We start from the raw sequence: 26,706 nt of genomic DNA, 5'->3' as shown, positions 1-26,706 counted from the left end.
CTAACGATTCGTTGAGATAACGCAGAATATGCACACGCGATCTCATTCACGCGACGTCGCGTTCACGACGGGATTTTTTCTGAAGTGCAATCGATTCGTCTCAACTTATCTATGTTTATATGTGTTCATGTCACCCTTTTCGTCTGCGATAATTAGCCTTAGAAATTGTCGTTTGCGACGCCGCGTTAATTTATTAATCAAATTTCACGAAAAAATGACATTTTAAGCGAAGCGAGTGTATTCCGCTACATAAATCATAAGAACGATTTTAGACGCGTTAAATCAAAATTTCTCTAATGCAATAATAAACAAATGAATAAATAAGTATGTAATTCTATTTTTACATTTTGATTTTACATATGAACCAAATTCGAATAAAAGCAAGAATGAATTATATATATTATACTATTAAAATATTTGTATCCAATATTGTGCTATTATTTCTAACGTGATGTTAACATTTCTAGTTGCTTATTGTTAAAATACCAGTGATAAAGTAAATAACGACAAGAGCAGCAACCGATACATGACGTGACACGCGCAAACAGATATGTATCCCTGGCGTTATGTATGTATCCCTGCTGAAAGTCATTATATTTCTGCCATCGTTCTTCCTACATTTCGGACGAAGATCGACTGTTCTCCCTCGTTCTTCTCCGCGGACCATTCGTGGGTTTGTTCGAATCGTTAGTGTCCGCGCCTTTCGTTAATTGTGCGAACCCTGGGTGCTTTGCCGTTGCCGCAGCAGCCACGGCAAACAGCATGCGGCCAGTGGCGGCACGTAATTAGGACGGAACACGTCGCCCCGCTTCTCCCCGACGATGCTTTTTTCATGCTATATTTTTGGTCCTCGTTCCGCTCGCACGTACCCACACTGGTACGTGTCTGTGCGGTCTGTGCTTCTCTTTTCGATCTCTCTCTCTCTCTCTCTCTCTCTCTCTCTCTCTCTCTCTCTCTCTCTCTCTCTCTCTCTCTCTCTCCTCCCTCTCTCTCTCTCTCTCTCTCTCTCTCTCTCTCTCTCTCTCTCTCTCTCGCGCGCGCGCGCGCGCGATCTCTGAGGTGACACGATACACATAAAATCAGTATATATGTATATACACACGTACACGCGGGATCCACGGTGTTTGTTAGCGCGAAGTCGAAGGACCACGAAGCAGGAATAGGAGGAGGAATAAGAGAAGAAAGGGAGGAGAGCGAAGCGAGTGAATCTTCTCTCCACTCACCGGTGGCGAGTAACGGCCGCTGCAGGCTTTGAAGCCTCACAATGGGTCGGCTTCTTACCACGACAAGACGCCGCGCGCTTTGGAGTTCGCTTAATTAAACAAGATATCAGTGCACGCGCACCCCGGGATCCCTGACCGGAGTCCTTTTCAGTCCTTCCCTCCCTCCGCCACCGTTCTCCACCGGCTATCCCGTCGCCGCACTATTTTCGCCGAATTCTTCAGCAATCCTGAATACTTAGATACGGACTTTTCATGTACGTGATGCTTCCTTAACATCTTTTTTTTTCGTTTTTTTTCCCTTTTTCTTTTTATTTCTCTTCCAATTTGTCCAGCTCTTTTTCCTTTTTTATTTTGTTATTATGCTTTCTTCCGATTACGCGTATCGCGACGTTGAAATCTTTTTTTTTTTGTGTCGACGTTCTTTAATAACGCCAGCTTAGAATTGACGTTATCTTAACTTAGCGATTTTCTTAGCTTTAAGTTTCTTCCTCACAAGAGGAGAGAGAATTCTATACTTGACCGTCCGTGTTGGAGAAGGTCTCGAGATATCTCGATATCTCGCCCGACACATTCGGGCGATAAGTATTGCGTGCTTTGTGATTATGATGTCTCCGGAGTTAACTTTGTTCAGAAGTTACTACAGCGTTACGTCGGTGTACATGCGCGCTTCCGTAGCGCGAAATGTATATAAAAGTTTCCTCGTTAAAAATGGGCGGGTTGTTCAATCAAACGTAGTATAATATCATGTTGATATCTCGGCAAGTACGGGGTGTTTGAAACGAAAATAATGGTATAGTATTGGTACAGCACACACACAATTAATAACAGAACAACTCAGCTTTTAGTTAATTTTAAATAATGCTTACTATCGGAGAAATCTGACGCGTTAATCGCTAGGACGCTGAAAATCGCGCATAATTCTCTTTTTATCCCATACTTAAAAAAATATATATATCGAATTCAAGTTTTCCAAGAATTTTATCGATTTTATCACTTCTATTTAAAATGGTATAAAACAATATTTTCCGAAATTAGAATAGTCATGTATCGGCTTTGGTGTATCTATATCGATTTTATCTGCATGCCATTTTATTTCGAGAGAAGATATGGAAAATTAAACGGATACAGAAACTCTCGTGGAGGATTAATGTGTTCATTTGAAAAAGAGAGTTAACAATATTCCAATTCTATTTCAGTGCTTTAATCTCTTTATAAAAATTTTTAAATTTTCCATTACAAATCACCTCGAAAAATATTTCACGTATCACTCATTCTGTAAGTAATACTTTTTTATTTATTTTAACACTTTTAGTATAAGTGTTAATATAAATTTATTTCTAATATAATAATTAAAGTTATATCTTTACGAATCCGTGTATACTATAGTACAGTGCTATTAACATGCAAAATGCGATATTGTGCAGCATAATATCTTTATTGTCTTTTCGATAAGTTTAAGAAACTTAGTTATTTAGCACTCGTCTCTCTTGAACTATATAGCATGCAATGCCAACAGTAAATAACGACAGACACGCACTATGCCGCAAAATGTTCCTGCCATGCATTGGTTTTATCGTCGCACAGGGCTTTATCTCGCAGTTCGCATTATATTGCGTAAACTTTCTCGAAGTTGTACCATCTTGCAGCATTAATTGAAGGCAAGAAACATCGACGTTTGGCTTCCGAGATGGCAGAGAATTCTCGTTATATCTTGAAACGAAGTTTTGTCCCCGCATATTGTGTATCGTCTCGAACTTGAATCTTTAACGCTTTCTGATTTGTGCGATATCTCTCTGCCGCACTTTCTATTACTATATATTAACTATAGTTTCCTTTTATGAATGCGAAAGCATTGTCGCGATAGGATACAAGCATTACATTTGACATTGTTCGTGTTTGTATATTGTAATGTGAAACAAATAGCAAATTAATTTTATAAAGAATATCACGCGAATCTGGATATTATATTCTTTCTAACAATAAGTCAGATATTGAAGCATGTATAATATGAAAGATTGCGGTTAATACTCTAATATTAGAAAAGTTAATGGCTTTATAAAAGATTTTATGCAAATCACAATATCGTATAACTTAACAATATAAAAATCATGACTATCTATCAAATATTTATAGAAATAGCTATCAAATATTTTTATAAATCAAAGAAAATTTTGGCTGAGAAGGAACTATTTATCTTTCATGTTTTTATAGAAAACATTTTTACAATAAATTTTTATTGCGTATATGATAATATATTATATACACTGGAGGTGTGAAATTCAATCTAATGCGCCGTGAGCTATATTTTAATTGGAAAGCACCAGCTGCTTCTCTTTTATAGGCAATTGAATTTTTAATTTTTCGGAAGTTACAGAGCGGAAGCTAAAAGCTATAAGCGCGGCACACGGTTGAAAAGAGTTTCGCTCGAGATTACTCCACTTTTTAAGCGATACAATTTTGAAACGGATATTTACGTCACAAGAGATGATTACTGATAGATTTTCAGACTTGTCAAGTCGTAAAAGATAGCGCGGATTCATGTCGGGGCGCATATACCGCGTATCAATTGTACGCCGTCATTCGACCGCGTAGACACGACTTTTATGGACTTGTGCATGGGGCATTATTCCGAAACAACGACCCAATTCAGGCAGGACGTAAACGCTCCTTTTTATTGCCACTAACGAAATTTCATATTACGCTTCCTGCGCGCACGATCGCGCTGTGCACCGCGTCACGCCGCACCGGCGCGGCGCGGTGCCCGGCAACGCGGCACGAACATTTTCGCCACACGCGAGGATTAAACCTAATCGCATATACGATCCGCATAAATACCGGCGCGATGTCCGGCCGGTTTTAGAAATTGCGCCGGAATCACGAGAGAGAGCCGCACTTTCGTATCGTCGGAATACCTGCTTCCACGCGAAAGGCTATCGCCTCGTTCTCTTCGAGTCGTCCGAATTATTGCCAACCGGAGGAGGATGGAGATCGTCGCCACGGCGCCGTGGGAATTATTTCGACTGCGCTCAATGCGATGATAATTTATTATCGAATTGCGTGCAGTCGGAACGCCTCCGTGTCGATCGCGTGCACGCATAGACCAAGTACGGCGATATCGATTTGCCAGGCGACCGCGAACCAGCTGCGCCGCGTTGGTTACGTGCGTACGCAAACGAGGGTGGCGATGCAAAAAGATATTTCGAGAAAGCCGCTTATCGAAGGTCCTTGCTCGGATTAAAGCTGTTTGCCCGCAATTCATAAACATATAGCTGAGCTCGAAGAACGACTTAGCGCGCGCGCGCGCGACCATCACCGGTTATCTCTTAAACTCACATTGGATTTGCATTTTTTTTTTTTTTTTCGAAATAAACTTAATTCTCGTTTAATGCGGTGAAAAATGTTGCACCGATACCGCAGTCCCTGGATATTATACTGATATACATTTGTTTTAAATATGGTATATGCCCTGTAATTTATTTAATCTTTATTTCTTTCTCTTTTTTTGTATAATTCCCATAGCGGGAAAATTCATTTTTAGTATATGACTATGTGACTATGAAAATCGCTTTTTATATCAATATTATAGAGATTATTGATATGATTAATTATCGCAATTAAGTCAATGCATAATTATAGTTTGAATGATTTGCATTTCATTTTTTTTTATATGATATATCGCCAGGTCCGAGATAGAAAAAGTTATGCTTATGACTTGGTTTTTTTTTTTTTTTTAATCGAGATTAAAACAAATAAACACTATTAAATTATATTTATCAATGCAAACAATTTACAAAAAAGAAAAAACGGAATATTATATTCCTACTCTGGATAAATTACCGTATTCGATGGAGCAAAAATTTGTGAAACAAAAGCGTGCCAATTTAAATGGTCGAAGTTTAATTAAACTAACGCATATCATTATCCACGGCAAAACGAGGATGAACTCGTGACGTCGGAGAGATTTTACTGTGTGTGGCATATGACATGGAAAAAGTCAGGACAACGGACGTTTTGGCACGCTACAGGAGGAAGAATGGCCACATTTCGCACGCAATGAAATCGGAATAAACCACGGGCGGTTCTCTTTCATTATCATTAAATTAGATCGCGCTCGGCGAAAAGGGATGGGCGGGCAAAGACCGGCGGGGCGAATACAACGGTGGAAATTGCGTTTTCTCTTACGTGGCGAGAAAATTTTACGTGTTTCGCGCGTTGATGGCAGAAGAAATAACCCTCGTAATTAGCCGGGCGAGCCACGAAGTTTCCGCACTCGCGGAAAAGTCCCTGCGCGAAGCGAATGACGAACAGCGGTGGATGGTGTGACTGCTCCCCGAAGCTACTTGCCGCGAGGGTAAATTTGCATAAAATATGATCGGCATGCGGCACACATCTATGACGTACACCTTCTGCGCCGCGTAAAACATTTTGACGAGGGCCATGGCTCTTTTCACGACCTCGCCGTTTCATTTGCATCGAACGATGCACCTCCTCCACCCTTTCCCGTGCGTCCTTTTCTTGCCCTTGTCTTAAGGAAGAAGCATTTCCTTTTACGGTGGACATGTCGCGAGAAATGTGAGGCATAATTTGGAACATCTTTGGAACCCCATAAGTTATACAGAATATTCTGAGGCGTATATGAGCTTAAATTACGCGGTGACATTTTTAATAGAATGATTCGTTTATAAAATGAAGGTATTTATTTATAAAATAATCTGACAAAAATAGCGACAACCTTGTTTAAAAAATTTATATCTACTACAATTTATTACCACATGTTAAATATATATATGTATATTATGTATATTATACATATGGTGCATAAGTTTAACATGTATAACATGTATAATTACCATTAAAGGAATAAAAGGCTTAAGATAGTAATACAAACGAGGATTATCAGCTGATATTTATTCAATGCTCACAAAATAGTTTATATGCACGATAAATATTTCATCTGCTAAAAGAAACGCAGCACATTCTGTATAATGAGTGACAAGAAGTTTGTCTTGCAAATTATTTCGCCCGTATCTATAATATACAGACAGTAACAGTTTGTAGGAGCGCGTAAGGACGTGGTTTCACATTCATAAGTACTGCTGTTAAAATTCAAATGTCCTACGCAGACGGACTCGGATAACCTTCGAAGATCTCGCTGTATCAGCGACGCTCAAAACGATTATAAGAAATACATTCTCGCAGATATTCCGATTATTTTCGATCGTAGTTAGCCCGCAGACAATTTTGACAAATATTATGCGAGCCGTGGTGTTAGTGATGCAAACAAAAAGTTACGCGCTGGCGTGATAATAGGGTTGGTAATAGTCTGGAATTAAAGCGGAGATCGGGCAACCACTGGTACAAGCGACATACGACGATTAGCGTACGCGTATTTTCCAGCTTGCACTGCTGGTATCCATTTACTTTCGTTCGCATATACTTGTCCCCGACTTCCACCGCAGGTGTCGTCGTTTCAACACATAACACTCGAGACATAACCCAGGACTCGTTTTCTCTGTCGTTAGATGCCAACGGCGTAACGTCCCATCTCGTTAGCTGAATTTTAAACGAAGTGCAGTCGGCTTGATATACGCAAGCCGTCTCTTCTTGTTTCATCAGCGCCAGCGCTATCTCTCTCACGGTTAATGACAGTCAGCCGGCGACGTTTCAGAAGCGAGTGCACAGCTTTCGGAAAATCCTTGTCGCGGGCCGTGTCTTTTTCTTTCTCCATTTTACACCTTATTTCCGTCTATGCCATTCTAATAGTGTTTAAATTAAAGACCACAGTACAATATCTGGATGAAAAGTGCAAACTTTCCTATAGAAAAGGAGAAACTTGAGGGAACTTTTCGAGAAATTGGATAAGGAAAATATTTGCACGTCACATTTTCTATTCAATTCCTATAATTCAACAAGTTCGTTCGGTGCTTTTTTACTTTGTTCAAACGAGGAGTATGTTTTACAAATTTGCGGCAGAGATATTTTCGTTAATCTATATACTTTTCATAACTCTGTATCTTTTACAATTTTACATACATGTAATCCTTTTCGTGTAATAACGTCATGATACATTGTTTTTATACGCACGTATCGTCGTAATGTGCCTCACGCTGCGCGTATATACGCAACTTTTTCTATTTTTACAATTTATTATAATATTTGTGCCGTCGAGAATTCAACTTCCATCATTATTATTTACACCGCAGCGCCTGCGTTCGCGAATATAGTACTTTACAATCGTTATTATGTATGTATATATGCTATGCAGCCGAGTTTGCCGGCGCGCCTCCTGCCATGTTCCCTCCCAGCTGCCACGAATACTTTGTCAGGGCAAATGGTCGCGCATTCTCTCGCAAATATCAGCATTAAGATTCAAATGACCGAATAATCGGGCGAATCTCGCAGGACCCGTTTCTGCGCTTAAACAAGCACATGCACAGATGAGGCGTGCGAGAGCTTCTCGACGAATCGTTTCTCTGTACTCGTGTCTGCTATATAGGTATGCCTTTATTACGTGCAATCCGAAACTGTACGCATATCATATTTACTACTAATGTCTGCTGCGAAATGCCTTTACGACATCGCCGTTACCCCTATTTTCGTTTTTCCGATAAATTCTTTTGTAAATTATAGATCGTATGAAGCTGCTTTATGAGTCAAAGGAGCTCCAAATTGTTAGGTACTGATATAAATTAATAGTACAGAACTGTATACTTGGTTAATTGCACTTTCATAAAAATTTTTGAAAAAATAATATTTCAACTTTTTTTAAAAGAACTTGAAAGAGATATTTTAATAAAATTACATTTCTTTATAGAATATATTAGCAAATTATTTTTTAACAATCTGAGAACATATTTTTTTAAGTACATTTACTTCGATTGATCTTTTTTTCTTTTTTAAAATTGTATTTTAACTGCTGGATATTTTATTTAATTTTTTATTGCATACAATTTCGAGCATTACTTTTCTTTATATGCTTGTTTCGCTTTTCGTGAAATATCTGACGCGAACGTATCGGAAGTCCAACTTTCGTTTGTTTAGTTAATTAACGCGCGATTCTATTTATCACAGTTACGTTTGATTCAGCAATTCAAAATTAACGATCTTTAACTAAATAATTTTTTTCGACGAATCTGAGATTAATTCTAATAAATTTTTACTGATATAATTTCAACAGAATAATTGATAAAGATTTGCTTGTTTAGGAGTTACGTGTATACAGGTCTTGAAACTTGGAACTTCCATTTTAGAGCGAAATGGATGGCATGTGTCCAAGTATATGATGTTAATCCTTTCACTTCTGAGACACAGATATGTCTCACGCGTTACAAAGCCTACTTTGGGAAAACTTCCCGCATGAAACTAATATTGTAAAGTGCTCGTAAAAGATATCGCCCTTCCAAATGATAACCGAGTCTGTGTCATCGTGTTAAGTTCGCGTTGGAGAATAATAGTACAGGTGTCGAGAATATTTGAGCGAAGTGTCCACGACAAGACATCTTTTCAATTACATCGTTCGCTCGATGTTACTCTCACGAAAGAAGAAATCCTTTCCTTATCGATCCGTAATTGTTAACGTTATCAAAATTCTTTCCACCTACATCATCATAACTATTCATATTGCGAGTTTGCCGAGTTTCGCGCCGCACAACCGAAGTTTCTGCGCTGACTAGCTCATAAATAGCAACTTCCGCAGCACTCTCGAGCCATGTAGTTACTTGCAAGCTCCGCTTACCTCCTTTCCTATGTGCACAATGATATTATTGCAGCCGACGCTACTTTTCGAGATAACCGCAGCTTTCCATCCTTCTAACATAGTTTTCGCTAAGTATCATGATTATGCTTGTGAACGAAACTACTCGCTCAAAGTAATTCTATATCGTGCGTAATATAAGATAAGCATGCTGTTCTAATTCACATACAGAGGATCAATATTTTATCAAGAAACTTATATGTGTACATACATGCGTGTGTGTGATCAACATTTTATCAATGAATAAGTATGCATATATGTATGTACGCATACGTATATATATGTTCGCTGCTGTCAGCACGTGAGATGTGTCTCGGGATTGAATTTTATTGAATAGTTCCAAATTTATATAATGCACCGTAGATTTTGCGATGCGCCAGATAATCTCGTGCCGCTGCTCCGTTAGTAAACCTTGCCCAAGATTCACTGCCGCGCAGTTCCCGCAAGCTCCATTTATCTTCTGGCACGTGATATGTGCGATATTGTACGCAGTTTCCAATACTTGTCGGAGCAACCAATCCCGTTATAAAATATCTCATTCGAAACAAATAACCGGAATATTATGTATAGTTGAGCGACGTTTATAAGTTAATTAACAAAAATCGATTTCTAATGATGCGAGCGTATATCTTGATTAAAGAAAGAGTAACAAGCATAATAAGATAAATCGATTTTGAATGAAAATTTATCATGGTAGTTACTTGGCTAATTATGTTTGAAATTGGAGCGTACGAATGACTGATAAAAAAAAGAATCTAACTCACCTGAAAATAGTGTTAAGATCCGCTTTTTATATGTAGAGCCACGTGAGAGACTACTTCTCTTTGCCGAGAAGCATGGAAAAGATAAACAAAACACGTTCCACTCTTACTTTGTCTCAGTTACTTTTATACGTCGACAACCTTTCCGTAGTGCCTATTTTCGCAGCGGACAGAAGGCAATCTCATTTCGTTTAACTGGCACCATCATTTCCGCGACCCGAATGTACCATTTCATTGTCAACGAGTTCGACTATACGAGGTCAAAGAAAATTAAGTTCTACGCGGTGTGCCATTCGATATATATATTTATTCGAAAGTTCACAACTTCCCGGGTTACACTGGATAATACAAGGTACATCCCCTCGGTCTAGACATTTGATCAGTGCCAAATCCGACGATCACGCGTGTGCGGTCGGTCGCGAGGAAAGCGTCTGCGACCGCGGCACGTTTTACGTTTCAATTACTTCGATAATAGCCGCCCGTCTATGCGGTGGTGCACGCCGCGGTTTCGACGTGTTCGAAGTCGCTTCGTCCCATCGATAAACAGCGACCATTGGCGGCCACCGCAACGTACCCGCAACGGAGGTTCCTCCGGCTCCTCGCTTGCGTATGTATGTGCACATTGATACCGCGCCAGAGACCGTTACGTTTCTCTCTTTCTCTCTTCGCGGCCACCGCGCGGCAACCTCGTCCGCCCGGGTGTTCGCTTTTACCTAAGTACCGTGATTACGCCCGTGACCGGAATCGAGAACTGGGTCCACCGTCACGTCGTATTGCAGTACGGAGTATGGAGAGTTGGGACTATCGCCAGCCTTACTTGGACGGAATTCCAAACAAGATCGGATCTCTTTTGCGGCACCATGTCTGTTTATCGAGACGGTCGTCGCTATTAGAATCGTCGCAAGCTGAGAACTATCATGGATATCAAAATATAAGAAATAAAAAGCGTTCAAATTGTCGGAGATAGTCACTATTGATGGCGTTTTCACGTTAAGAATAAATTATTATTTGCGAAGTGGTCGGTACGGATCTGTGATATAGATTAGCGAATGTCTTTCAGGAAAAGAAGATAATTTAAACTGCTAAAATTATCAATTTTTTTAAAATTACATATGTATATTAAGCAGAGATGTATATTGCAGATTTTGCAGAAGAAATAAAGGAGACAACCCCGTAGCCATAGCAACTCTCGTAATGTTCGATCTCGCGCCGAATAAATTTTACATATATAGTAAACTCTTATCAGAATTGGATTGATATTAATATGTATAATACGGGAGAGAGAAAGAGAGAGCGATAAATTAATATTAATTCATTAAATTACCTTTAAAAGCTGGACGCGATCCTGCATATTAATATACTTTCATAATTAAGGAGGCTCTTACCTCGATCATAAAACGACAGATCTTTATGAAATTAAATTATGTTGTAAAGTGAACCACAACGAACCGATGCCCAAAACTTTAGCATAGGTTGACGATAAAAATTTTAAAAATATCAGTATTGAAATTCGCATTTTTAACACAGGGCATATGGTAAACACTAAAATTTTTACCGGAAGTGATGTATTTTCTTGGCAAGTTTGCGAGCCAGGTAAACAAAAAACTAAGGAATTGTAGTTAAAATAATAATCTTTCTAATGATAAGAAGAAAACTTGGTGTTGACGATGAGTTATAAAAGATATTGTAGTTTTAATATGACGTACGACTGGGGTTAGGCGAATGATCTTCCGAGTGTCAAAATCGCGCCAAGTTTCAAATGTTGTATTACAAATGTTGTATTAATCCTCTGCATGCAAACATTCCGGAGAATTGTTTTGTACTTATATAAACAATAAGTTTCAATTATTTGCCAATCAAACCTTGAAAATCAAAAAGTAAACAATGTTAATTATTCTTTCATTGTTAAAAATTCTTTCCTCACTTGCACATGTCTTTTCAACCTTTATTTTCGAGAATTTTCCTTTCATTTTCCTTCTCAGCATTCTCACGTTATATCTTTCTTTTAGCTCCATCTCTTCATCGCATCAATCGCTACAACGCTACACGGCTACACCTCACTTAGCTGCAGACTGCTGCAGACGACGTTGTAACACGCGCATGTTATTATTCTGCTCTTTAGCACTGACGTAGTCAACTGACTTATTGTATAAATTTTAATATTTACATTAATAGAACATATAACTTACTCTTACACTATGTAAAAATCATTATTTATTTTTTTTATTTAATTTTCCGATAATTTTATAACCAATTATTAATGATAATTTTTCGGTTGCTACATTGATTAGAGCAGCCGGGTAAGAGCCTCCTTAAGTTATTTTAGTGATCCATAGTTATTTTAATCGAGCGCGCATGCATGTTCATTACACGTAACTTCGAAAACGATATTCCACACGCAGCTCCGTAGTTCAATCCGGTAGTAACCTTATTCGCGGGTTCTATGCCCTCCGGCGATGCGAGAGGATCCCACAAGCAGACGGATGAGCAAATTGCATATTATCCTATCCACGAAATCGCAAGCTGTATAATCGCGTTTTGCGTGTTATAACTTATAATTACTATATTAATAAATCTTCGACGTGCCTATTGACCATGAACTTTCAGTGAGAAATTTAATTTTCTTCGACGGTCTTTTTAAAATTAAGTTACGAAATTACAAAAGTCGTTTTATTAAGTTACATTGCACACAAAAGCTTACACAAGTTTTATTAAGTTACATTACACAAAAGTTTATAGTTAACGGCGCATTTTTCGAGAAGGTAAATTCAATCGCGCGCCGGTCTTACAGTACGTATACCTATCTTTAATGTGATTTGAGAAGAATCGATAATTTGCATTCTCATTCACGTAAACCGCCGTAGCTGGTTCCCGGGCTGCCCGCTTCTCTAACGCCTGAAACGCGATTATCGTGTTTCTCCGCGAAACGCGGCGTTATTACCGGTAAACAAATAGTAGCAGTTTAACGTCGCCAGTGCCGTTACTCGACCGACCCGTGTTCGTAAATCAGGTTCGAATCCTGATAAGGGTCGCACGGCGATCCGGATGAGTCCCGCCAGCCCGCTCCGACGGGGAACCGACCACTGTCGTTGGGGCCGGCCGGCCGGCGAACGAAGGTCTCGAAGGTGCATTCCGTGCAACAGCCAGCGGGCCTGTTACGGCGATCCCGTGCCGCGGGGCGTTCCCCGGTAGGAGTCTACGGAGTTGGCTAGATGACCAGATTACAGGTTTCTCTCGGTACAGGAAGTCGTGAGATGCTTAATTGCGTTTGTCACGACGCTACGTGGCGGCACATCTGTCTCTCGGGTCTCGAGCGAGGTGCGGCGGCTCTCCTTTTCTTTTTTCTCTCTTTCTTTCTCTCCGAGGCCGCGTTGGGGCAATAACAATGCTGGGATAAATTAACCGGTAGGCGGCACGGCGCGGCTGACTGAGAGCGGCTATAAACCGATCCTGTAAGGAGAGTCCGCCCCAGGTGGCCAGTTAACTGCTTAGCCTTAAAAATATACACGCTACTCTGACCCTTCTCCACCTTCGCGTCACCTCCTCCGCCTCTTCTCTTCTCGTGGCCTCCCTAACTGCTCATCGCGTTCGATCGCGCGCGAGCGGTCCATCCCCTCGGACACCATCCTTCGCTCGAGCGAGCTAACACAGATCTTCCCGGCACGCACGCCGTACCGTTCCGCCATTTATCCCGAACTGTATATGGACTGCGACGGGTTTATTGTGATTTACGTAACGGCGAAGGAGAACGATCGCTTAATCTTTCGCGCCTTACGCCGCGCCGCTCCGCGTCGTCCTCCCGGAAGGGCCGGGAGAGTCGCGCAGGTCGGACGCTAACTGATGGAAATCAGCTGCGTACCAAGACGCGCGTTCGCGTACTCGCAATCGCAACATTTATTTCCAGACGAGATGTATTACCGTGTCGATCTCGCTGCGGTAGATGAATGGGCAAAATTGTTTCTCGAAGCGACTGCTATTTGTATCTGTAGTACGTCGCGCGCGCTCCTTAGCTCGCGACGAGGCTTGGATGTAGGCGCAATGGGGATCTCCTCGTTATTATATGGAGTATTCGTTGCATGTGATTAGCTTGGGAATCTGTCAGGCATCAGTTCAATATCCGTTTGATCGAGAGCTCGTGCAAATCTTTGCGACGTTAAGCATTATTTTAAATTGTCTTGAAATATTTAGATTTTAGATTATACACGAATAAATGAATATATTATGTTAAGGTAAATGTACCAATGCCTGAACACGTACCTATGTCTGGACATTTTTATCATTTTAGTCCTTAAATAAGTTATAACGTGAATTAAAATAAAAAAAATTAAAGATAACAATATTTTTCATGTATTATATTTTTATCTTTGATTTTAATTCGAGTTATACTTATTTAAAAACTAAAATGATAACAGTTTCCAGACATATATAGGTCTTAAATGTTCCAGAATTGGTACATTTACCTTACTATCGAGTAATTAGAAGGAAAATAATAGCGTATAAGAAAAGAGATATCGTGTAGTAAGAAAATGATCGCGATAAATTACGAAGAGCGGAAGTAGCGCAATGATATCAAATTACGGCACAATTCTAAGATAACTTTGTAAGACAAAGAGACATCGCGATATGTACTCATCTTCCATAGCATACCTACCATAAGGGACAATAATCCGCGATAACATCGTCGTATCAGAAGATTACATATAGACTACCGTGAGAGATTCGCGGATAAAGGATGCGTTTTAAAAACGCATCTTCAGGGTTTTGGGATTTTCTTTAGTTATTCCGCCTCTTCGCCGTCCGCCTCCCGAAGAAAAAGTCAACATCACGCCGGTAAACAAGGGAGCGACGTAAATTCTCAGCCTTGTCTCTAGGTATTATTCAAGCTTAGTGGATGCTACAGCCACGACCGTGGAGGAAGCTCAGTCTGCGAGCGCAAACAAACGGTTCTAATCCGTTTAACATAAATACCACGTGGTTTAATTAAATCGCGCACCGCAAGGTAATCGTCCCGGCGTTGTGTCTGATGCGGAACACGGCTTTTTCCTCCTTAGGCATCGAGATTACCGCGCGATGAGTCGATATTTGTTCGTATAACGGGACACTTCATCCGATGAAGGGTACAAACTTGGAACTACGAAAAGGGATAGAGCTTAGAGAGGGAAAAAGGATAACTTTTTATGCCGACTTCTTACATAGTGAAAAAAGAAACCAAAAGAATATATAATTTTTCCAATTATAATAGATGTATTATCAAATAACCGCTTTTTAAATAATATATAGAATATAGAATAGAAACTACACTGCCTAGTAGAATTATTGGATTAACTCACAATCAGTTTTGTTTGCAAGTTAAGCAAGTTCTGTATATCTTTCTTTTAGCGCCTTCATTATCCGTATTTACGATATTCTAATCACGACTCTATTAACCACCTATAAAAATCGATAACTCATTAATTTCTAACGAGATACGTAAAGCGCACTAGTTTATACGCGAGTTCGTCTATATTAGCATATTAATACTTTTTTATGTGACTTATTCACAAATTCGAAATTTTGAAGTTTTATATTTAATGGATGAATTTTATGTGAATTCTACATATACGTAAATCTTTTAAAGAGGAATTACAAGAAACATAATAAAAAAGAATACAAGAAACTGAGCTTTGTTAAAAAAAATAATTTTGTGTGTAAATAAATTAAAAATGTTCACAATGCTTTACAATTTTAACTTGTAACGCACATTTTTAATAAGAAATATTCAATAATATAGAATTGTAGTGATGCAATCGATATTACAAACAAATCTTCTCGGTTATCTCTGTACCACTTCAGTATAACAATGTCTTGAAGACATTGTGTGAAATAATTTCTAGGCCGCATTTACAGAGTGTCAACGCGATAATTTTCATCTTTAACTATTCCTTTACAGCTATGGTTCGTTGTAAGACGATGTTACAGCAATAACGAAAACGACGACGACGACGACGGTGAAGACGCGCTTAAAATAGTAAGGAAAGGGAGATGAATTTCCCTACTCAGGCTAATCTCGTAGAAGAGGTGGTCCTTTGTAAATACTTTGAGGGCTTTGTCTTCAAGTTACCGCGGGAACGAAACTCTCAGGCTTCTACTTAATCATTCGACTAACGTAGCGCTCGTAATATCGCCCGTTTCGCCCGCACGATTAGAATCTCGCGTTACGTTTTTCCAAAATACACGACGTCGTGTATTTCCTCTTTTTCCCTCCCTCTCTTCTTTTTTCACTCTCATCCCGCGGGGACTGAAGAACGAGAAATTGACGATCTCCATGGCGACCCTCGCCGCGTCCTGAATATCTTATGCACGAGCCCCATTAGCGACAGGAACGTCGCGAGAATAAATGGCAGCCGCTTTTAAGGAGCTCGAAATTCTATAGAATAGGAGATGCTCTTATGAAAGGGAATGCTACATCTCTCTACGAAAATGTATCCGCACGGAAGGAGGATTTGCGCGACGATCGCAATAAACTATTGCGAGAATCTCTACAAACGATCATTTGTAATCAATGTCCTGACTACGATTATGACTCATCATTTTACAACGTTCGCATAAATTTAATTATCCGCGTAAATTTGCGTACGATTACATTGTAGAGGAGAAGATGAATATACAGATAAAAGATAAAAATATAGAAAGGGACAAAAATTTGAGAGAAAAAGAAAGTCACTGAGATGTGACTTTAATTTTTTCCGGATTAATATAAAAATTTTTAATACGCAATACTTTTTTATGTAAAGTTTTATTTATAAAATTCCGGTTTATATATTTCATTTGCTTTAAAACCTATTAAGTTAAAAAACAACTTGTGTGTTTTATATGTTTCTATCTTCTATGTCTGATATATATAAGATAAAACAGAAAAAAATTGAATCAGAAATTGGTAAATATTATACTCTTTGACAATATTCAGTTAATTAATGATAATCACGTTACAGTAATAACAATCACGTTTGCCTCAATAATTTTAATTGTGGTTTATTTTTTTTACAGGTAGACACACCTGACAGTGTTTTGCAAAGCGGTTTGGGTCTCGGCCCCGACATGGGACACACGATTCTTCGTTCGATGGTGGATCCTCGAGATTACGATCGACTAAGGTACCTACAGATGAACGGCGGTCAACCAAATAGTTTCGAAGAAACCATTCACAGGGTAAATCATATTTTATTTCATTTTATTTATATTTTGCAAGATATGTGTGTCGTTTAAAACCATTAAATATGTATTTATTTAAGTAATAAGATTTAAAGCATTTTTCTTGCCTGTTACTTTCCTCGGTACCAGATAACTCTTAAATATTTTTTATTAAAAAGTAAAGATGAATAATACATAATGAGTTTCCGTTCGAATTCTTGAGCGAAAGCTATGCTTGCTCTTATACAATCGTGATTCTTGAATTTACTTGGAATGCTTGGAAGTCACTCTCGCGAGAAAGTCGCTTTACCGTCGATAAAACCTTTTTAAACGAAACTTAAGAACGCTTCCATCCCCTTGCATTTTTCAGCTGAAAGTTCAAGAGGCGCTGCGAAAGAAAGAGCGGTTTCACAAAGAGCACGAAGAGGTAAGTGCACATCCTTGAATCCATCTCTATCGCCCAATTCCATAATGAAATTTTTGTCTTCGGTTTTCGCTAACAAACTTATTTGTAATTCGCGGGAGTGGGAGGACACTAATGCCAAAAATTGCCAACGTTCGCAAATCGGGAGGGTTTTATTCTCGTTTCCGTTCCTTTTAAATTGCCAAATGGCGCTTCCATGAAGGATATATCTCACCGCGTTTCGCGCGCGCGAGCGACAATTTTCGTTATCGTACGTAGCCGATCGCGATAAGGACGCGGCGCGGTGTCTTATCGCGATTAAATCAACCCGTGCGCGCGCGCCACGGCACGTTTACTTTCTTCCCGCAATTCCCCTCCTGTACGTTGCCTGTGGATCATCGGCAACCCTCTTCTTGTCGTTCGACTGATATTGGCCCTGGGAGCCGGTGGCCTTATCCGATACAATCCTGCCTCCCGCATCGGAATTCTCGCAGGACGAAATTTGCATGTATGTGCTATCACCAAGACCGCTCGACTCTCGCCCTACGTATCGTTGTCGACCCCCACCGTTTCACATACGCGCGAGCTCGTCCCCTCCCCCCCCCTCACGTCGTATCCTTCGCTACTAACCCCCCTTCTTCGGACTGTCTTTCGCCAACTCGATACCTCTTATTATGCAAAGTAGCCAGATCAACGTGATATCATCATAATCGTCAATGCGTACCGCGCACCACGTTGCGTCGTGAATTCCTTATGCACGATCTCTCGCGATATACGCGTACTTACGGGTTTTTTCGTGCTTTTCTTATTTTCCGCCGCGTGGTTTCGCATCGTTATGCCTGTCCAACATGAAAATGTCTGCGTCATTTCTTGCTTTGTGTGTGCAATCGCGGATTTCGTCGTGTTTATAATGTAGTTTACGCTATTTATCACTGATAATATTTGGTTTATAGTTGCTTAATTAAAATAAAACAAAGAGTAGTTAATTAATCAGTGCGCGGAATATTAAACGATGAAATTTGATGAACGCTGGACTTGAAGATTTCAGTAAAACGTAGAAAGCTGCGAGAATTATTAAGATAGAATAACTTCGCGATAAAATCGATTAGCTAACTTTCAACGAAGGGTCTATGAAAATTTTAATAAACAACTTTTCATTATTCTTTTCACGATCTGATCTCTTCTTAGATTAACTTTGATCAATAATATCCTTTCCTTGTCGATTTTTAATAATAATCCTTGGAGAAGTATTTATCATCGTTAATTTATCTGCGGTATAGAAATATATATAAAGGAGACAGGACAGACTCTAAATTAACTACTTGAAAGGGACACTCGGGGTAATGTCGCGCGGGCGGCTTTTTTAAAAAATTAACTTTGTTAAAAAGTTAGCCGCACGTGTCGTATAAAAATTGAAGTCTTTTCTCCTCAGTTTCTCTTATCTTCTTAGTTCATCTTATCTACGATGCTATTATTTGCTGGTCATGTTCTGGTCATCGCAATTTTTGATAAAAGAATTGAATTTTTGACAGCTACGCAAAGACATAAACAATTTTTATTGCTATTTATAAGGTGTATATAAATGCAAAGGTATATCTTGAACATATAGAACTTTTCTAAAATTAAGTTTTATATCGGTATATAACATTCTCTTATTCTTTTCCGAATTTGAAATAAAATTCATTTTAATTTTAATTTTTCATTAGTATCAAGATTTTTAATATTGTGTTTGGTCAGATTTTTACTAAAATAAAATAGACTTGAAATTGACCGAAAAAATTTTCTTTACGTAGAAAATAACACGCACGGCAGTCACGGAATATCCTGCAAATTCCAAAGATAAAAAATTCTCCAAATTCCCAGTAATGAGGGAAAAGTGGCGGTTTCAACGTAAACGGGACCGTTTCGATGCAATCATGTGTATTATACCACGCGGCTCATGCATAAGCGGGCACACGCGTTGCTTCACGCAAGAGAATACTCGAGCATTACACACGCCCCGCACGTAACAACATCGAGAGTAACGCCGCAGCGTCGCAGCGCAGCTTGCAGCTCGTTACGTGTGTCGCGTATCCTCGAAAATCTCTCTCCCCATATGAAAGGATACTCTCTCTCCTTTACCATCGCAGCTTGCCAAAAACTGGGCATTACAGGGAAGGATCGCGCGCGTAAAAGTGGACGGCGACGGCGCGAACGTCGTAACTGGGCGCACGAGCCGGGAGTTTTAATTACGCGAACGTAAGCTTCGCGGAATTCTGCGGAAGTTTTAAGGAGAGGGGACGCGAGAAAGGATCGTTTGAAATTGCCAAAAACCGGCGGCGTCACGGACCGCGCAGCGGATCGGGGTGAGAATGAGAAAAGGGCGGAGATATCGAAGGAGAACCGTTGGAAGAAATAAAGCGGCCATGTTCCTTTGAGGCTGCGAGCAATATGGAAATAAAGGTCGCTATCCGTGTAAAAGTTTTAGTGCCACCTCTACCTTCGCGGGGGTTTATTACTCTCTAGAGAATCTCTTTCTTTCTCTTCCTGGCCCTCTCCTCCTTCCTGTTCTTCTCCCTTTGCTCCCGCTTCTTCTCCCTCACTTTGGCCTCTACACTTTGGTTCGGTAGAGACCGACACAGCCGCGGGCGACCACCTCGACAACCTCCTCCTCTTCCTCATCTTCCTCATCTTCTTCCGCCCCGACTGCTATTCCGGTCTTTTTTCTCGCCCAGGAAACAACCTTCGACCGGGCTGTCCCCTCATCAGGACATTACGTCTGCAACATCCTGACCGATAATCGCTTTTCGTTTTATTCCACCGATTATCGAGGACTCGCGGTCGTCGACCGTAGAAAAACGGTGCGCGATATATGTACACAGTAGTTCTCTTCGCTTTATCCTTTCTTTCATCTCTTCCCCTCTCGCCGTACGACCGCGCAGATCTCAAAAACATCGATGGTGGTCCAACACGAGCCGGATAACGGCGATTATCCACCGTGAAAGAACCCGCGCATGTAAGTTCCCGGTAATACCATTTAGATTACACGTGATTACGCTACCGGCGTGGCAGGGCATCTCCCGGTATGAAATTCAGTTCCTTAGGCGCGCCATTACTTCAATTAGTTACTTACGTAGAAACGCAATTTGCGTGGAAGCGATACTTGAACGTACTACAAAGTTTAATGAAAGATTCTGACTGCATTTGAATATAACATTTCATAGACTTAGTAATATGCACGTCGGGGACTTTAGGGATTAAATTTAATCATTGCATTAAACTTTCCAAACTTAATATAACAAGAAGACGTAAAAATCAACTTGCAAGTATTTTTGCGTGATGAGAGAAATTTCAGGTAATGAGATCCCTTCTGTATCGATTATATCGGACCATCATTTTCGTTTAATCATACGAACCATCATATACCTTCATATAATATAATCTTCAACAATATGTAAGAGCGTGCCTTTAATGGCAACTCGAAAATTAATAGCTTTCGTTCATTTCTCATTAGATAACTAATGAGAAGAACACATTTTCTAATAATATAAAATTATGTTGTCCTAGTACGATTTTTAAATCGGCGATTTAGCGATGTGTATATTCTGCGATCAATTTTTTAAGCGCCTCTATAACCGTCGATACTCGCGAGACCACGCTGAAATCGACGAAAGCAATTCCGCGGTATGCAAACACCAAAGCGAACGCGGCTAATCGTAGTTTTAATCACAATGCCGGATAAACGTTTACTCACGACGTCGACATTGTACTGTTTCCAGATACTGAGGGATATCCGGCAGGGTTTAATGCAGCTAGGACGAGACGGACGGGGTCAGCTCCCTGGGGGTAAGTACATCAAGGACTAACCTCCAGCTAGTTGTCGCCTCGTCTCCCCGCGACCTGTAACCCGGCCCTTTCTTACACCCTATATATCCGTATAGGTCTCGCGCGTACGTATACGCGCGGCAATGTGCGACCGTGTGCGTGAACGTTGAACAAAACGCGCACGTGCCAGCTGGTATGAGAATCGACTCCCAAATGCCTGACACCTCGTATGTGTAGCTGCTCCACTCTCTCGCGAGACTCATTTTGAGCATTCGTTTCCTGATGGCTCCCCTCGTAGTCTTTTTCACGAAATCTCGCTCCCCGTAGCCTCAGCAGCTTTTTACGATAAAACGGAGGCGCACCGGAATGATACCCACGCCTTCCAAAAAGGCGCTTGCTCGGGAAAAGAAGAAAAAGCTTTTTTGCTACACGGTTTGTTGAATTAACATTGAATGTTGAAAAAAGAATAGAATAAAATATAAACAATAATGCGTGTTGAAATGCAATAAGAAACATTGGATTTCTAAGAGGCTCGATTGCATGATTTATGTTATTACTAAAGAAAATTTATTAAAATGTAAAATGAAAAATTATTCGATTGTATTTAACTATTATGTTTATTAAATACACAGAGGATAATTAAAATTAATTCATTATTATTATTTTTAAACGATAATATTTGTTAACATTAACCGTATGTATATGTTACATTAGTTTATATCCTTATTAGTTTTTAGTCTTATTAGCTTTATTATTATAACGAAATATATGCTCGCGGCAAAAGGAAATAAATAATGTAATTGTAGTAAAAGCTTGTTTCATAACACAATATTGGTATTTATTTATATTGTATTAAAAATATCGGGGAAATTCTTAAACGTTTAAAATTGAACAATGAAACAAAGAAGTACTTATGAAACTAATAACGTATGAATTTATACAATAGAGTATAATGAATAATTAAGGATAGAGGGTAATTAACAATAAGCCGCTAATGTAATATTTCACATATTCCAGCATGAATAGAAAATGCTCTATGCTCTTTATTGTCGATTTATCATCACTGCGGTTTTATTTCCTATATTTACAAAGCTGCTATGGCACGATCGCGTCGCGAAACCCCTCGCATACGCGAGCTAATCTCGTTATTGTTAGTACCCGCCATCTTCATTTTCCCTCTCTTTGCTACCTCTGTCTCTCTTCCTTCACGTAATCGCATGCACGCTTGTCATTCTCAAGTTTCTATACCAAAAGAGGATTTAAATTCTTCAGTCTGCTATCCTTAAACGTAATTTAACTCGGCATTCATGATTAATATTTAATATCCGATCCTATAATCGCCAGTATATTTCCGAAGATTTCGTTAGGACGTAGGTAATACACAAACATTCATTTATCCATAAATTTTTTTTTTAAATCTTGCAATATTTATTTTTTTTACGATATTCTTCTATCTTCGGTTAAAAATGTTTTCTTTTTTTTCAATGCTATCTTTCAACATTATTAAATTCAGAATTATCAAAATTACTCTATCGCTGAGTTTTTGCAAAATTTAATGATTACCCCCCATACATACAAAAATTAATTATGTTTTCCGTTATTTCAATTTTTGATCAAAAATTGAAAATGTCAATTCCAATGTTCGCAAGTCAGAGGACAATACAATTCACAGATGATACGTACATGTATGACGAAGATGCGCGATGCGGAGGTGCAGGTGGTTTAGGTCCCGGACCAGGCGGTCATTGGTATGACGAACCACCTTATGAATCGGATCCCGAAGACTTTCTTATGGGGGCTAGTGGCGGTCCGGTACCTACCGCGACTATCCAGAATGGAAGGTAACGTTTTCGCAATTTAAAATAAAAAATTGACGTGAAATCTTGGCATTATTACCGTGGATACAAATTCGAGCCTGATATCGTTTGACAGCTTACTGTCAGGACCTAAGCATAGTAATTGTGAATCATGCAAGGTATAAAGATTTTTCCATTACGATTAAATAATACGATCGAACATTAGGGTGTGTTTCACGCTGAATATGAGGCCGGAAAATCGAGGCGAGGGTGTAATCTCTCTTCGAACAGCCGGCGATATCAGTTTGCCACGCGATCGTTCGAGGAAAGGTGCGACGTCAACGATGCGGGGTCTCATCGTTCCTCAGGGTCACAATAATCCGCCGACGATTATACCCTTAACGCATTCAAGGGCTTCTCGTGAGAGCGGAGATTACGCGAGTAGCGACGTGCAGGTAAGTCCACCGTCATCGAGCGACAATCCGGGCATCTATCGCGCTCATCACTTTGTAAACTTTTGCAACTACAAACATTGTCGTGTTGATGCGGAAATTCCTTTGCTACTTGCACAGTCAAGTTATATACCGTCTTACGTGCTTTAATATCTTAATACAGGCGAGTTAGAGTACAGAAAGTTTTGGTAAATAACCAGCCAGCCAATGCCTTAGAGATAAAGCTCGGTGATATGTTTTGTGATGCGTTTTTGTAACTTATTCACGTTCAGGAGTAGCGTGGTTAACTAGCCTTGACAAAGTGAACAAAATGGCATATGCTACCCTCCGCCTCACGATTCTGTCGCTCGAAATTACCGGAATCACTGTGCCCCAAAGTAAGTCACGAACCTCGTTAAGTCGCGGGTAATATTATTGCGACGAGGCCGTAATATCGAAGGACCGAATCCAGTCTGGATAAATCCCGTTAGATCGTAGCCGTCACTCCATATAGCGGAATTACATTAAGTCATTGCGTTGCGATAAGCGCACCACGCAAGAGGACGCGCGGGTATTGTCGGGTTCTCTTAGTCCATTCGCCCAAGTTCGATCTCCCCCGTGAGAAGCGCAGATCCGACGCCGCGCCGCTCGGATCTCCCCATGGGCGTACATCCCGGGGGGTTGGAGGGGAACGGTCGGGGCGCTTATACCTTCTCTCGCGGGCGTACGTCACGGCGTGATTTATTTAATTTTGGGGCTGCAGAGTGTGAGCTCGAGACTGTCGACTGTGTCGGTGGACACGAGTAGGAGCGACCAGCCTCCAGTGGGCGGTCGCCACCCCGATCGGCCGGAGCATCACCACGAGCACCGTCACAACCATCGCCATCATTACGAACATCACCACTCGGTCTCACCCCGACCCAATCAGCGTCACCCCGCCGCCACTAGCACGACCGTTACCAACACCGTCACCGACGCAACGTCACCGCAAAGCAACGCGCAACGCCGCCCGGTTCCCAGATATGTTCGTATCTGCCGAATCTATGGATGACGTAGCTCTTTCCCTATCACCTCTCCCGCAGGCATCACACTCAGGCGTTTCCATAACTACTAACCCACCTGTGTGTACGCTTGTCCGGCGCGTGACGTATACGCGCTCGGTCCGCATTACATTTATGCCGGGCATCTTCGGAAGCGGGAGACGGGAGAGTACTCCGGTTGATTAGATGTGGCGAATGTGAGGGTACTCGTATTCGTGAATATAGATTTTTCGTTCGGTTTTCTTACGCGCGTCAGATAGCGGGATTTCCTCACGCAGGAATCGCGTCGTGATGGCCAATCACCATACGTAACGGCTGCTACACGTTTGAGAGAGATGTTGCTATTTTCCGGTCAGTCTCCGGTGTGTTGCCTCGGTGAATCCAGGCACCGAGAGCCACTCGATCCATACGGATTCGTCGGACGGGCGGACAATGAGAATCCGCGAGATTTACGGATTAATTGTTTGCGAGAAATCGGGTGCGACGGCTCGACGATGCGGCGGCTGCGTTGAAATCACGTCGAATCTACCAGTTTCCTCGTCCGCCGAGCAAACGTTATTCTTCGTCGACTTCGCAAACTTGATAACGATCGGATACCACTTTCGCGGTAAAGCCTCGGCATTTACCATCATCTTGTTTGAACTGCCGGGAAATGTGCTTTTTAAATAATTCTTTCTCGTTTTTTTTCGTCGATCGATGTTTATACGTATCATGATAAAGATAAAATATCGCAGCTTATTATTGTAAAAATATATGTATGAAATATATGTATAAGTAGAAATTTTAAAATAAAGTTTGTGGTACAGAGATCAATCGTTAAGATATAAAAAATTAGAAATTACATGAGATTGTATTTGAAAATATTTAATTTTCTTAAATTTATAGCAAAAGGATTCTTGTCACACAGATCTCGAATTCTAATAATATTATAAAAAATAATTGAACGATGAAAGTATATCATTTATATATTTACTGTAGTTCAATCGTGATAGTTGAGCGTGCAACATTATAATAATCGTGCTTGACGTTTAAGCAAAAACTGGAGAACCTCATAATCTGATCAGAGGCACCAGAATAAGGTGCCTCATTTCCTGCTCTGACGCCTACACAGCACTGACAGCCTCTATGTGTATAAATAATACTCACACACTGACACGCCAATATTAAGTATATCACTAACCCATCTAAACCGGCGTAGCCTGCATACGCTATTTATTTTCTCATGTAACACGCAACCCCCTGCTCTATTGATATATCGAGTGTATAACGTCGTTAACACGTCGTGTGTTATACTTATATACTTCTGACTCATGTATATCTGCTGCTACTATTTAGTTTATCGCGAAAGTTGCCTCGAAAAAAATATTAAACACATTATAATAAACTATGTGCATTTTTTTTATATTTTACAGATAGCTTAACGTTAATATTTTGAAAATTATTTTATCTTGAAATTGTTCATACGAAGTCGTGATATTGATTTGCATCTAGTTATCTCTAGATTTAAACACCAATCGCAGCACATTATATAAAAACACTTTCGAGGCGGCCCTCGCGCTTGCACGTACGATATGATATTTTTTACATTGGATATACGTATCTTCATACCTCTGTGCCTCTCACACCTGCTCTACCACCGGTGACAGTCTCGTGTCCGATATTACCTAGCGATATTGCCCGTAACCGTGTTGCCCTATTTAACAGCATCCGCGCGCTATTAGATCCATCATATATAGTATGCCCGCTTTTCCCTCTCGTATTTAGTCATTAGAACTGTTTCTGCGAGGTGTCAACATTTTAGAGTCGGAGTAGCGGCGAGGAGGGACTATCGCCGAGCCAGAGTAGCGACTATGAGGATCAAGAAGAACTCGAGAGTCAACACTCGGCCGCCGTGCATACAGTACGTAACGTATGAGAGTAGTCCTTCGAGAAAACGTGCAGATTCTATTTCCACTTTTTTCCCCGTCCGCACCATTTCCCCTTCTTCGCCATTTCTACACGTATACTCAGACGCATGGCACTCCTCAGTCACTATTATACGAGTAGATACAGGCGGCGCGTCCAAACAGTACGATAACCAAGAAAAACATGCCTGTGCACACAACTGTCACTGACGGGCAATTAGTAAAATTACGAAGTATTGCTTTGCCCCTCCGTTCTTTGTTCCGTCATAGAAAGATATCTTTCTGCTCCCCGAGTACTTGCACAAAATAAAATAAAAGTATTGAGAAATATTTTCTGCCTTGAATTTCGAGAAACAAATAAATAATAGATTTTGAGAAAAAACATCCTTTAAAATGCAAATATAACAAATTTCTCTGCCGT

The 26,706-nt window shown here is 40.3% G+C and overlaps 1 protein-coding gene across 1 annotated transcript in view; it reads left to right on the top strand.

The window, feature by feature from the left end:
• Nucleotides 1-26,706, top strand: part of LOC143898179 (uncharacterized) — an 86,045-nt gene that overhangs the window by 50,615 nt on the left and 8,724 nt on the right. Inside the window, exons 6-12 of the mRNA XM_077407480.1 lie at nucleotides 16,764-16,925; nucleotides 17,278-17,334; nucleotides 21,069-21,135; nucleotides 22,787-22,955; nucleotides 23,137-23,365; nucleotides 24,105-24,365; nucleotides 26,183-26,281. Of these exons, the coding sequence (XP_077263606.1) occupies nucleotides 16,764-16,925; nucleotides 17,278-17,334; nucleotides 21,069-21,135; nucleotides 22,787-22,955; nucleotides 23,137-23,365; nucleotides 24,105-24,365; nucleotides 26,183-26,281 (1,044 nt within the window). The remainder of the gene's footprint in view (nucleotides 1-16,763; nucleotides 16,926-17,277; nucleotides 17,335-21,068; nucleotides 21,136-22,786; nucleotides 22,956-23,136; nucleotides 23,366-24,104; nucleotides 24,366-26,182; nucleotides 26,282-26,706) is intronic.

Source organism: Temnothorax americanus, unplaced genomic scaffold (assembly GCF_048541705.1).
Source record: "Temnothorax americanus isolate GAGA-0224 unplaced genomic scaffold, ASM4854170v1 Scaffold22, whole genome shotgun sequence".
NCBI classification, from domain to species: domain Eukaryota; kingdom Metazoa; phylum Arthropoda; class Insecta; order Hymenoptera; family Formicidae; genus Temnothorax; species Temnothorax americanus.
This window is presented reverse-complemented; position numbering and strand designations above follow the sequence as displayed.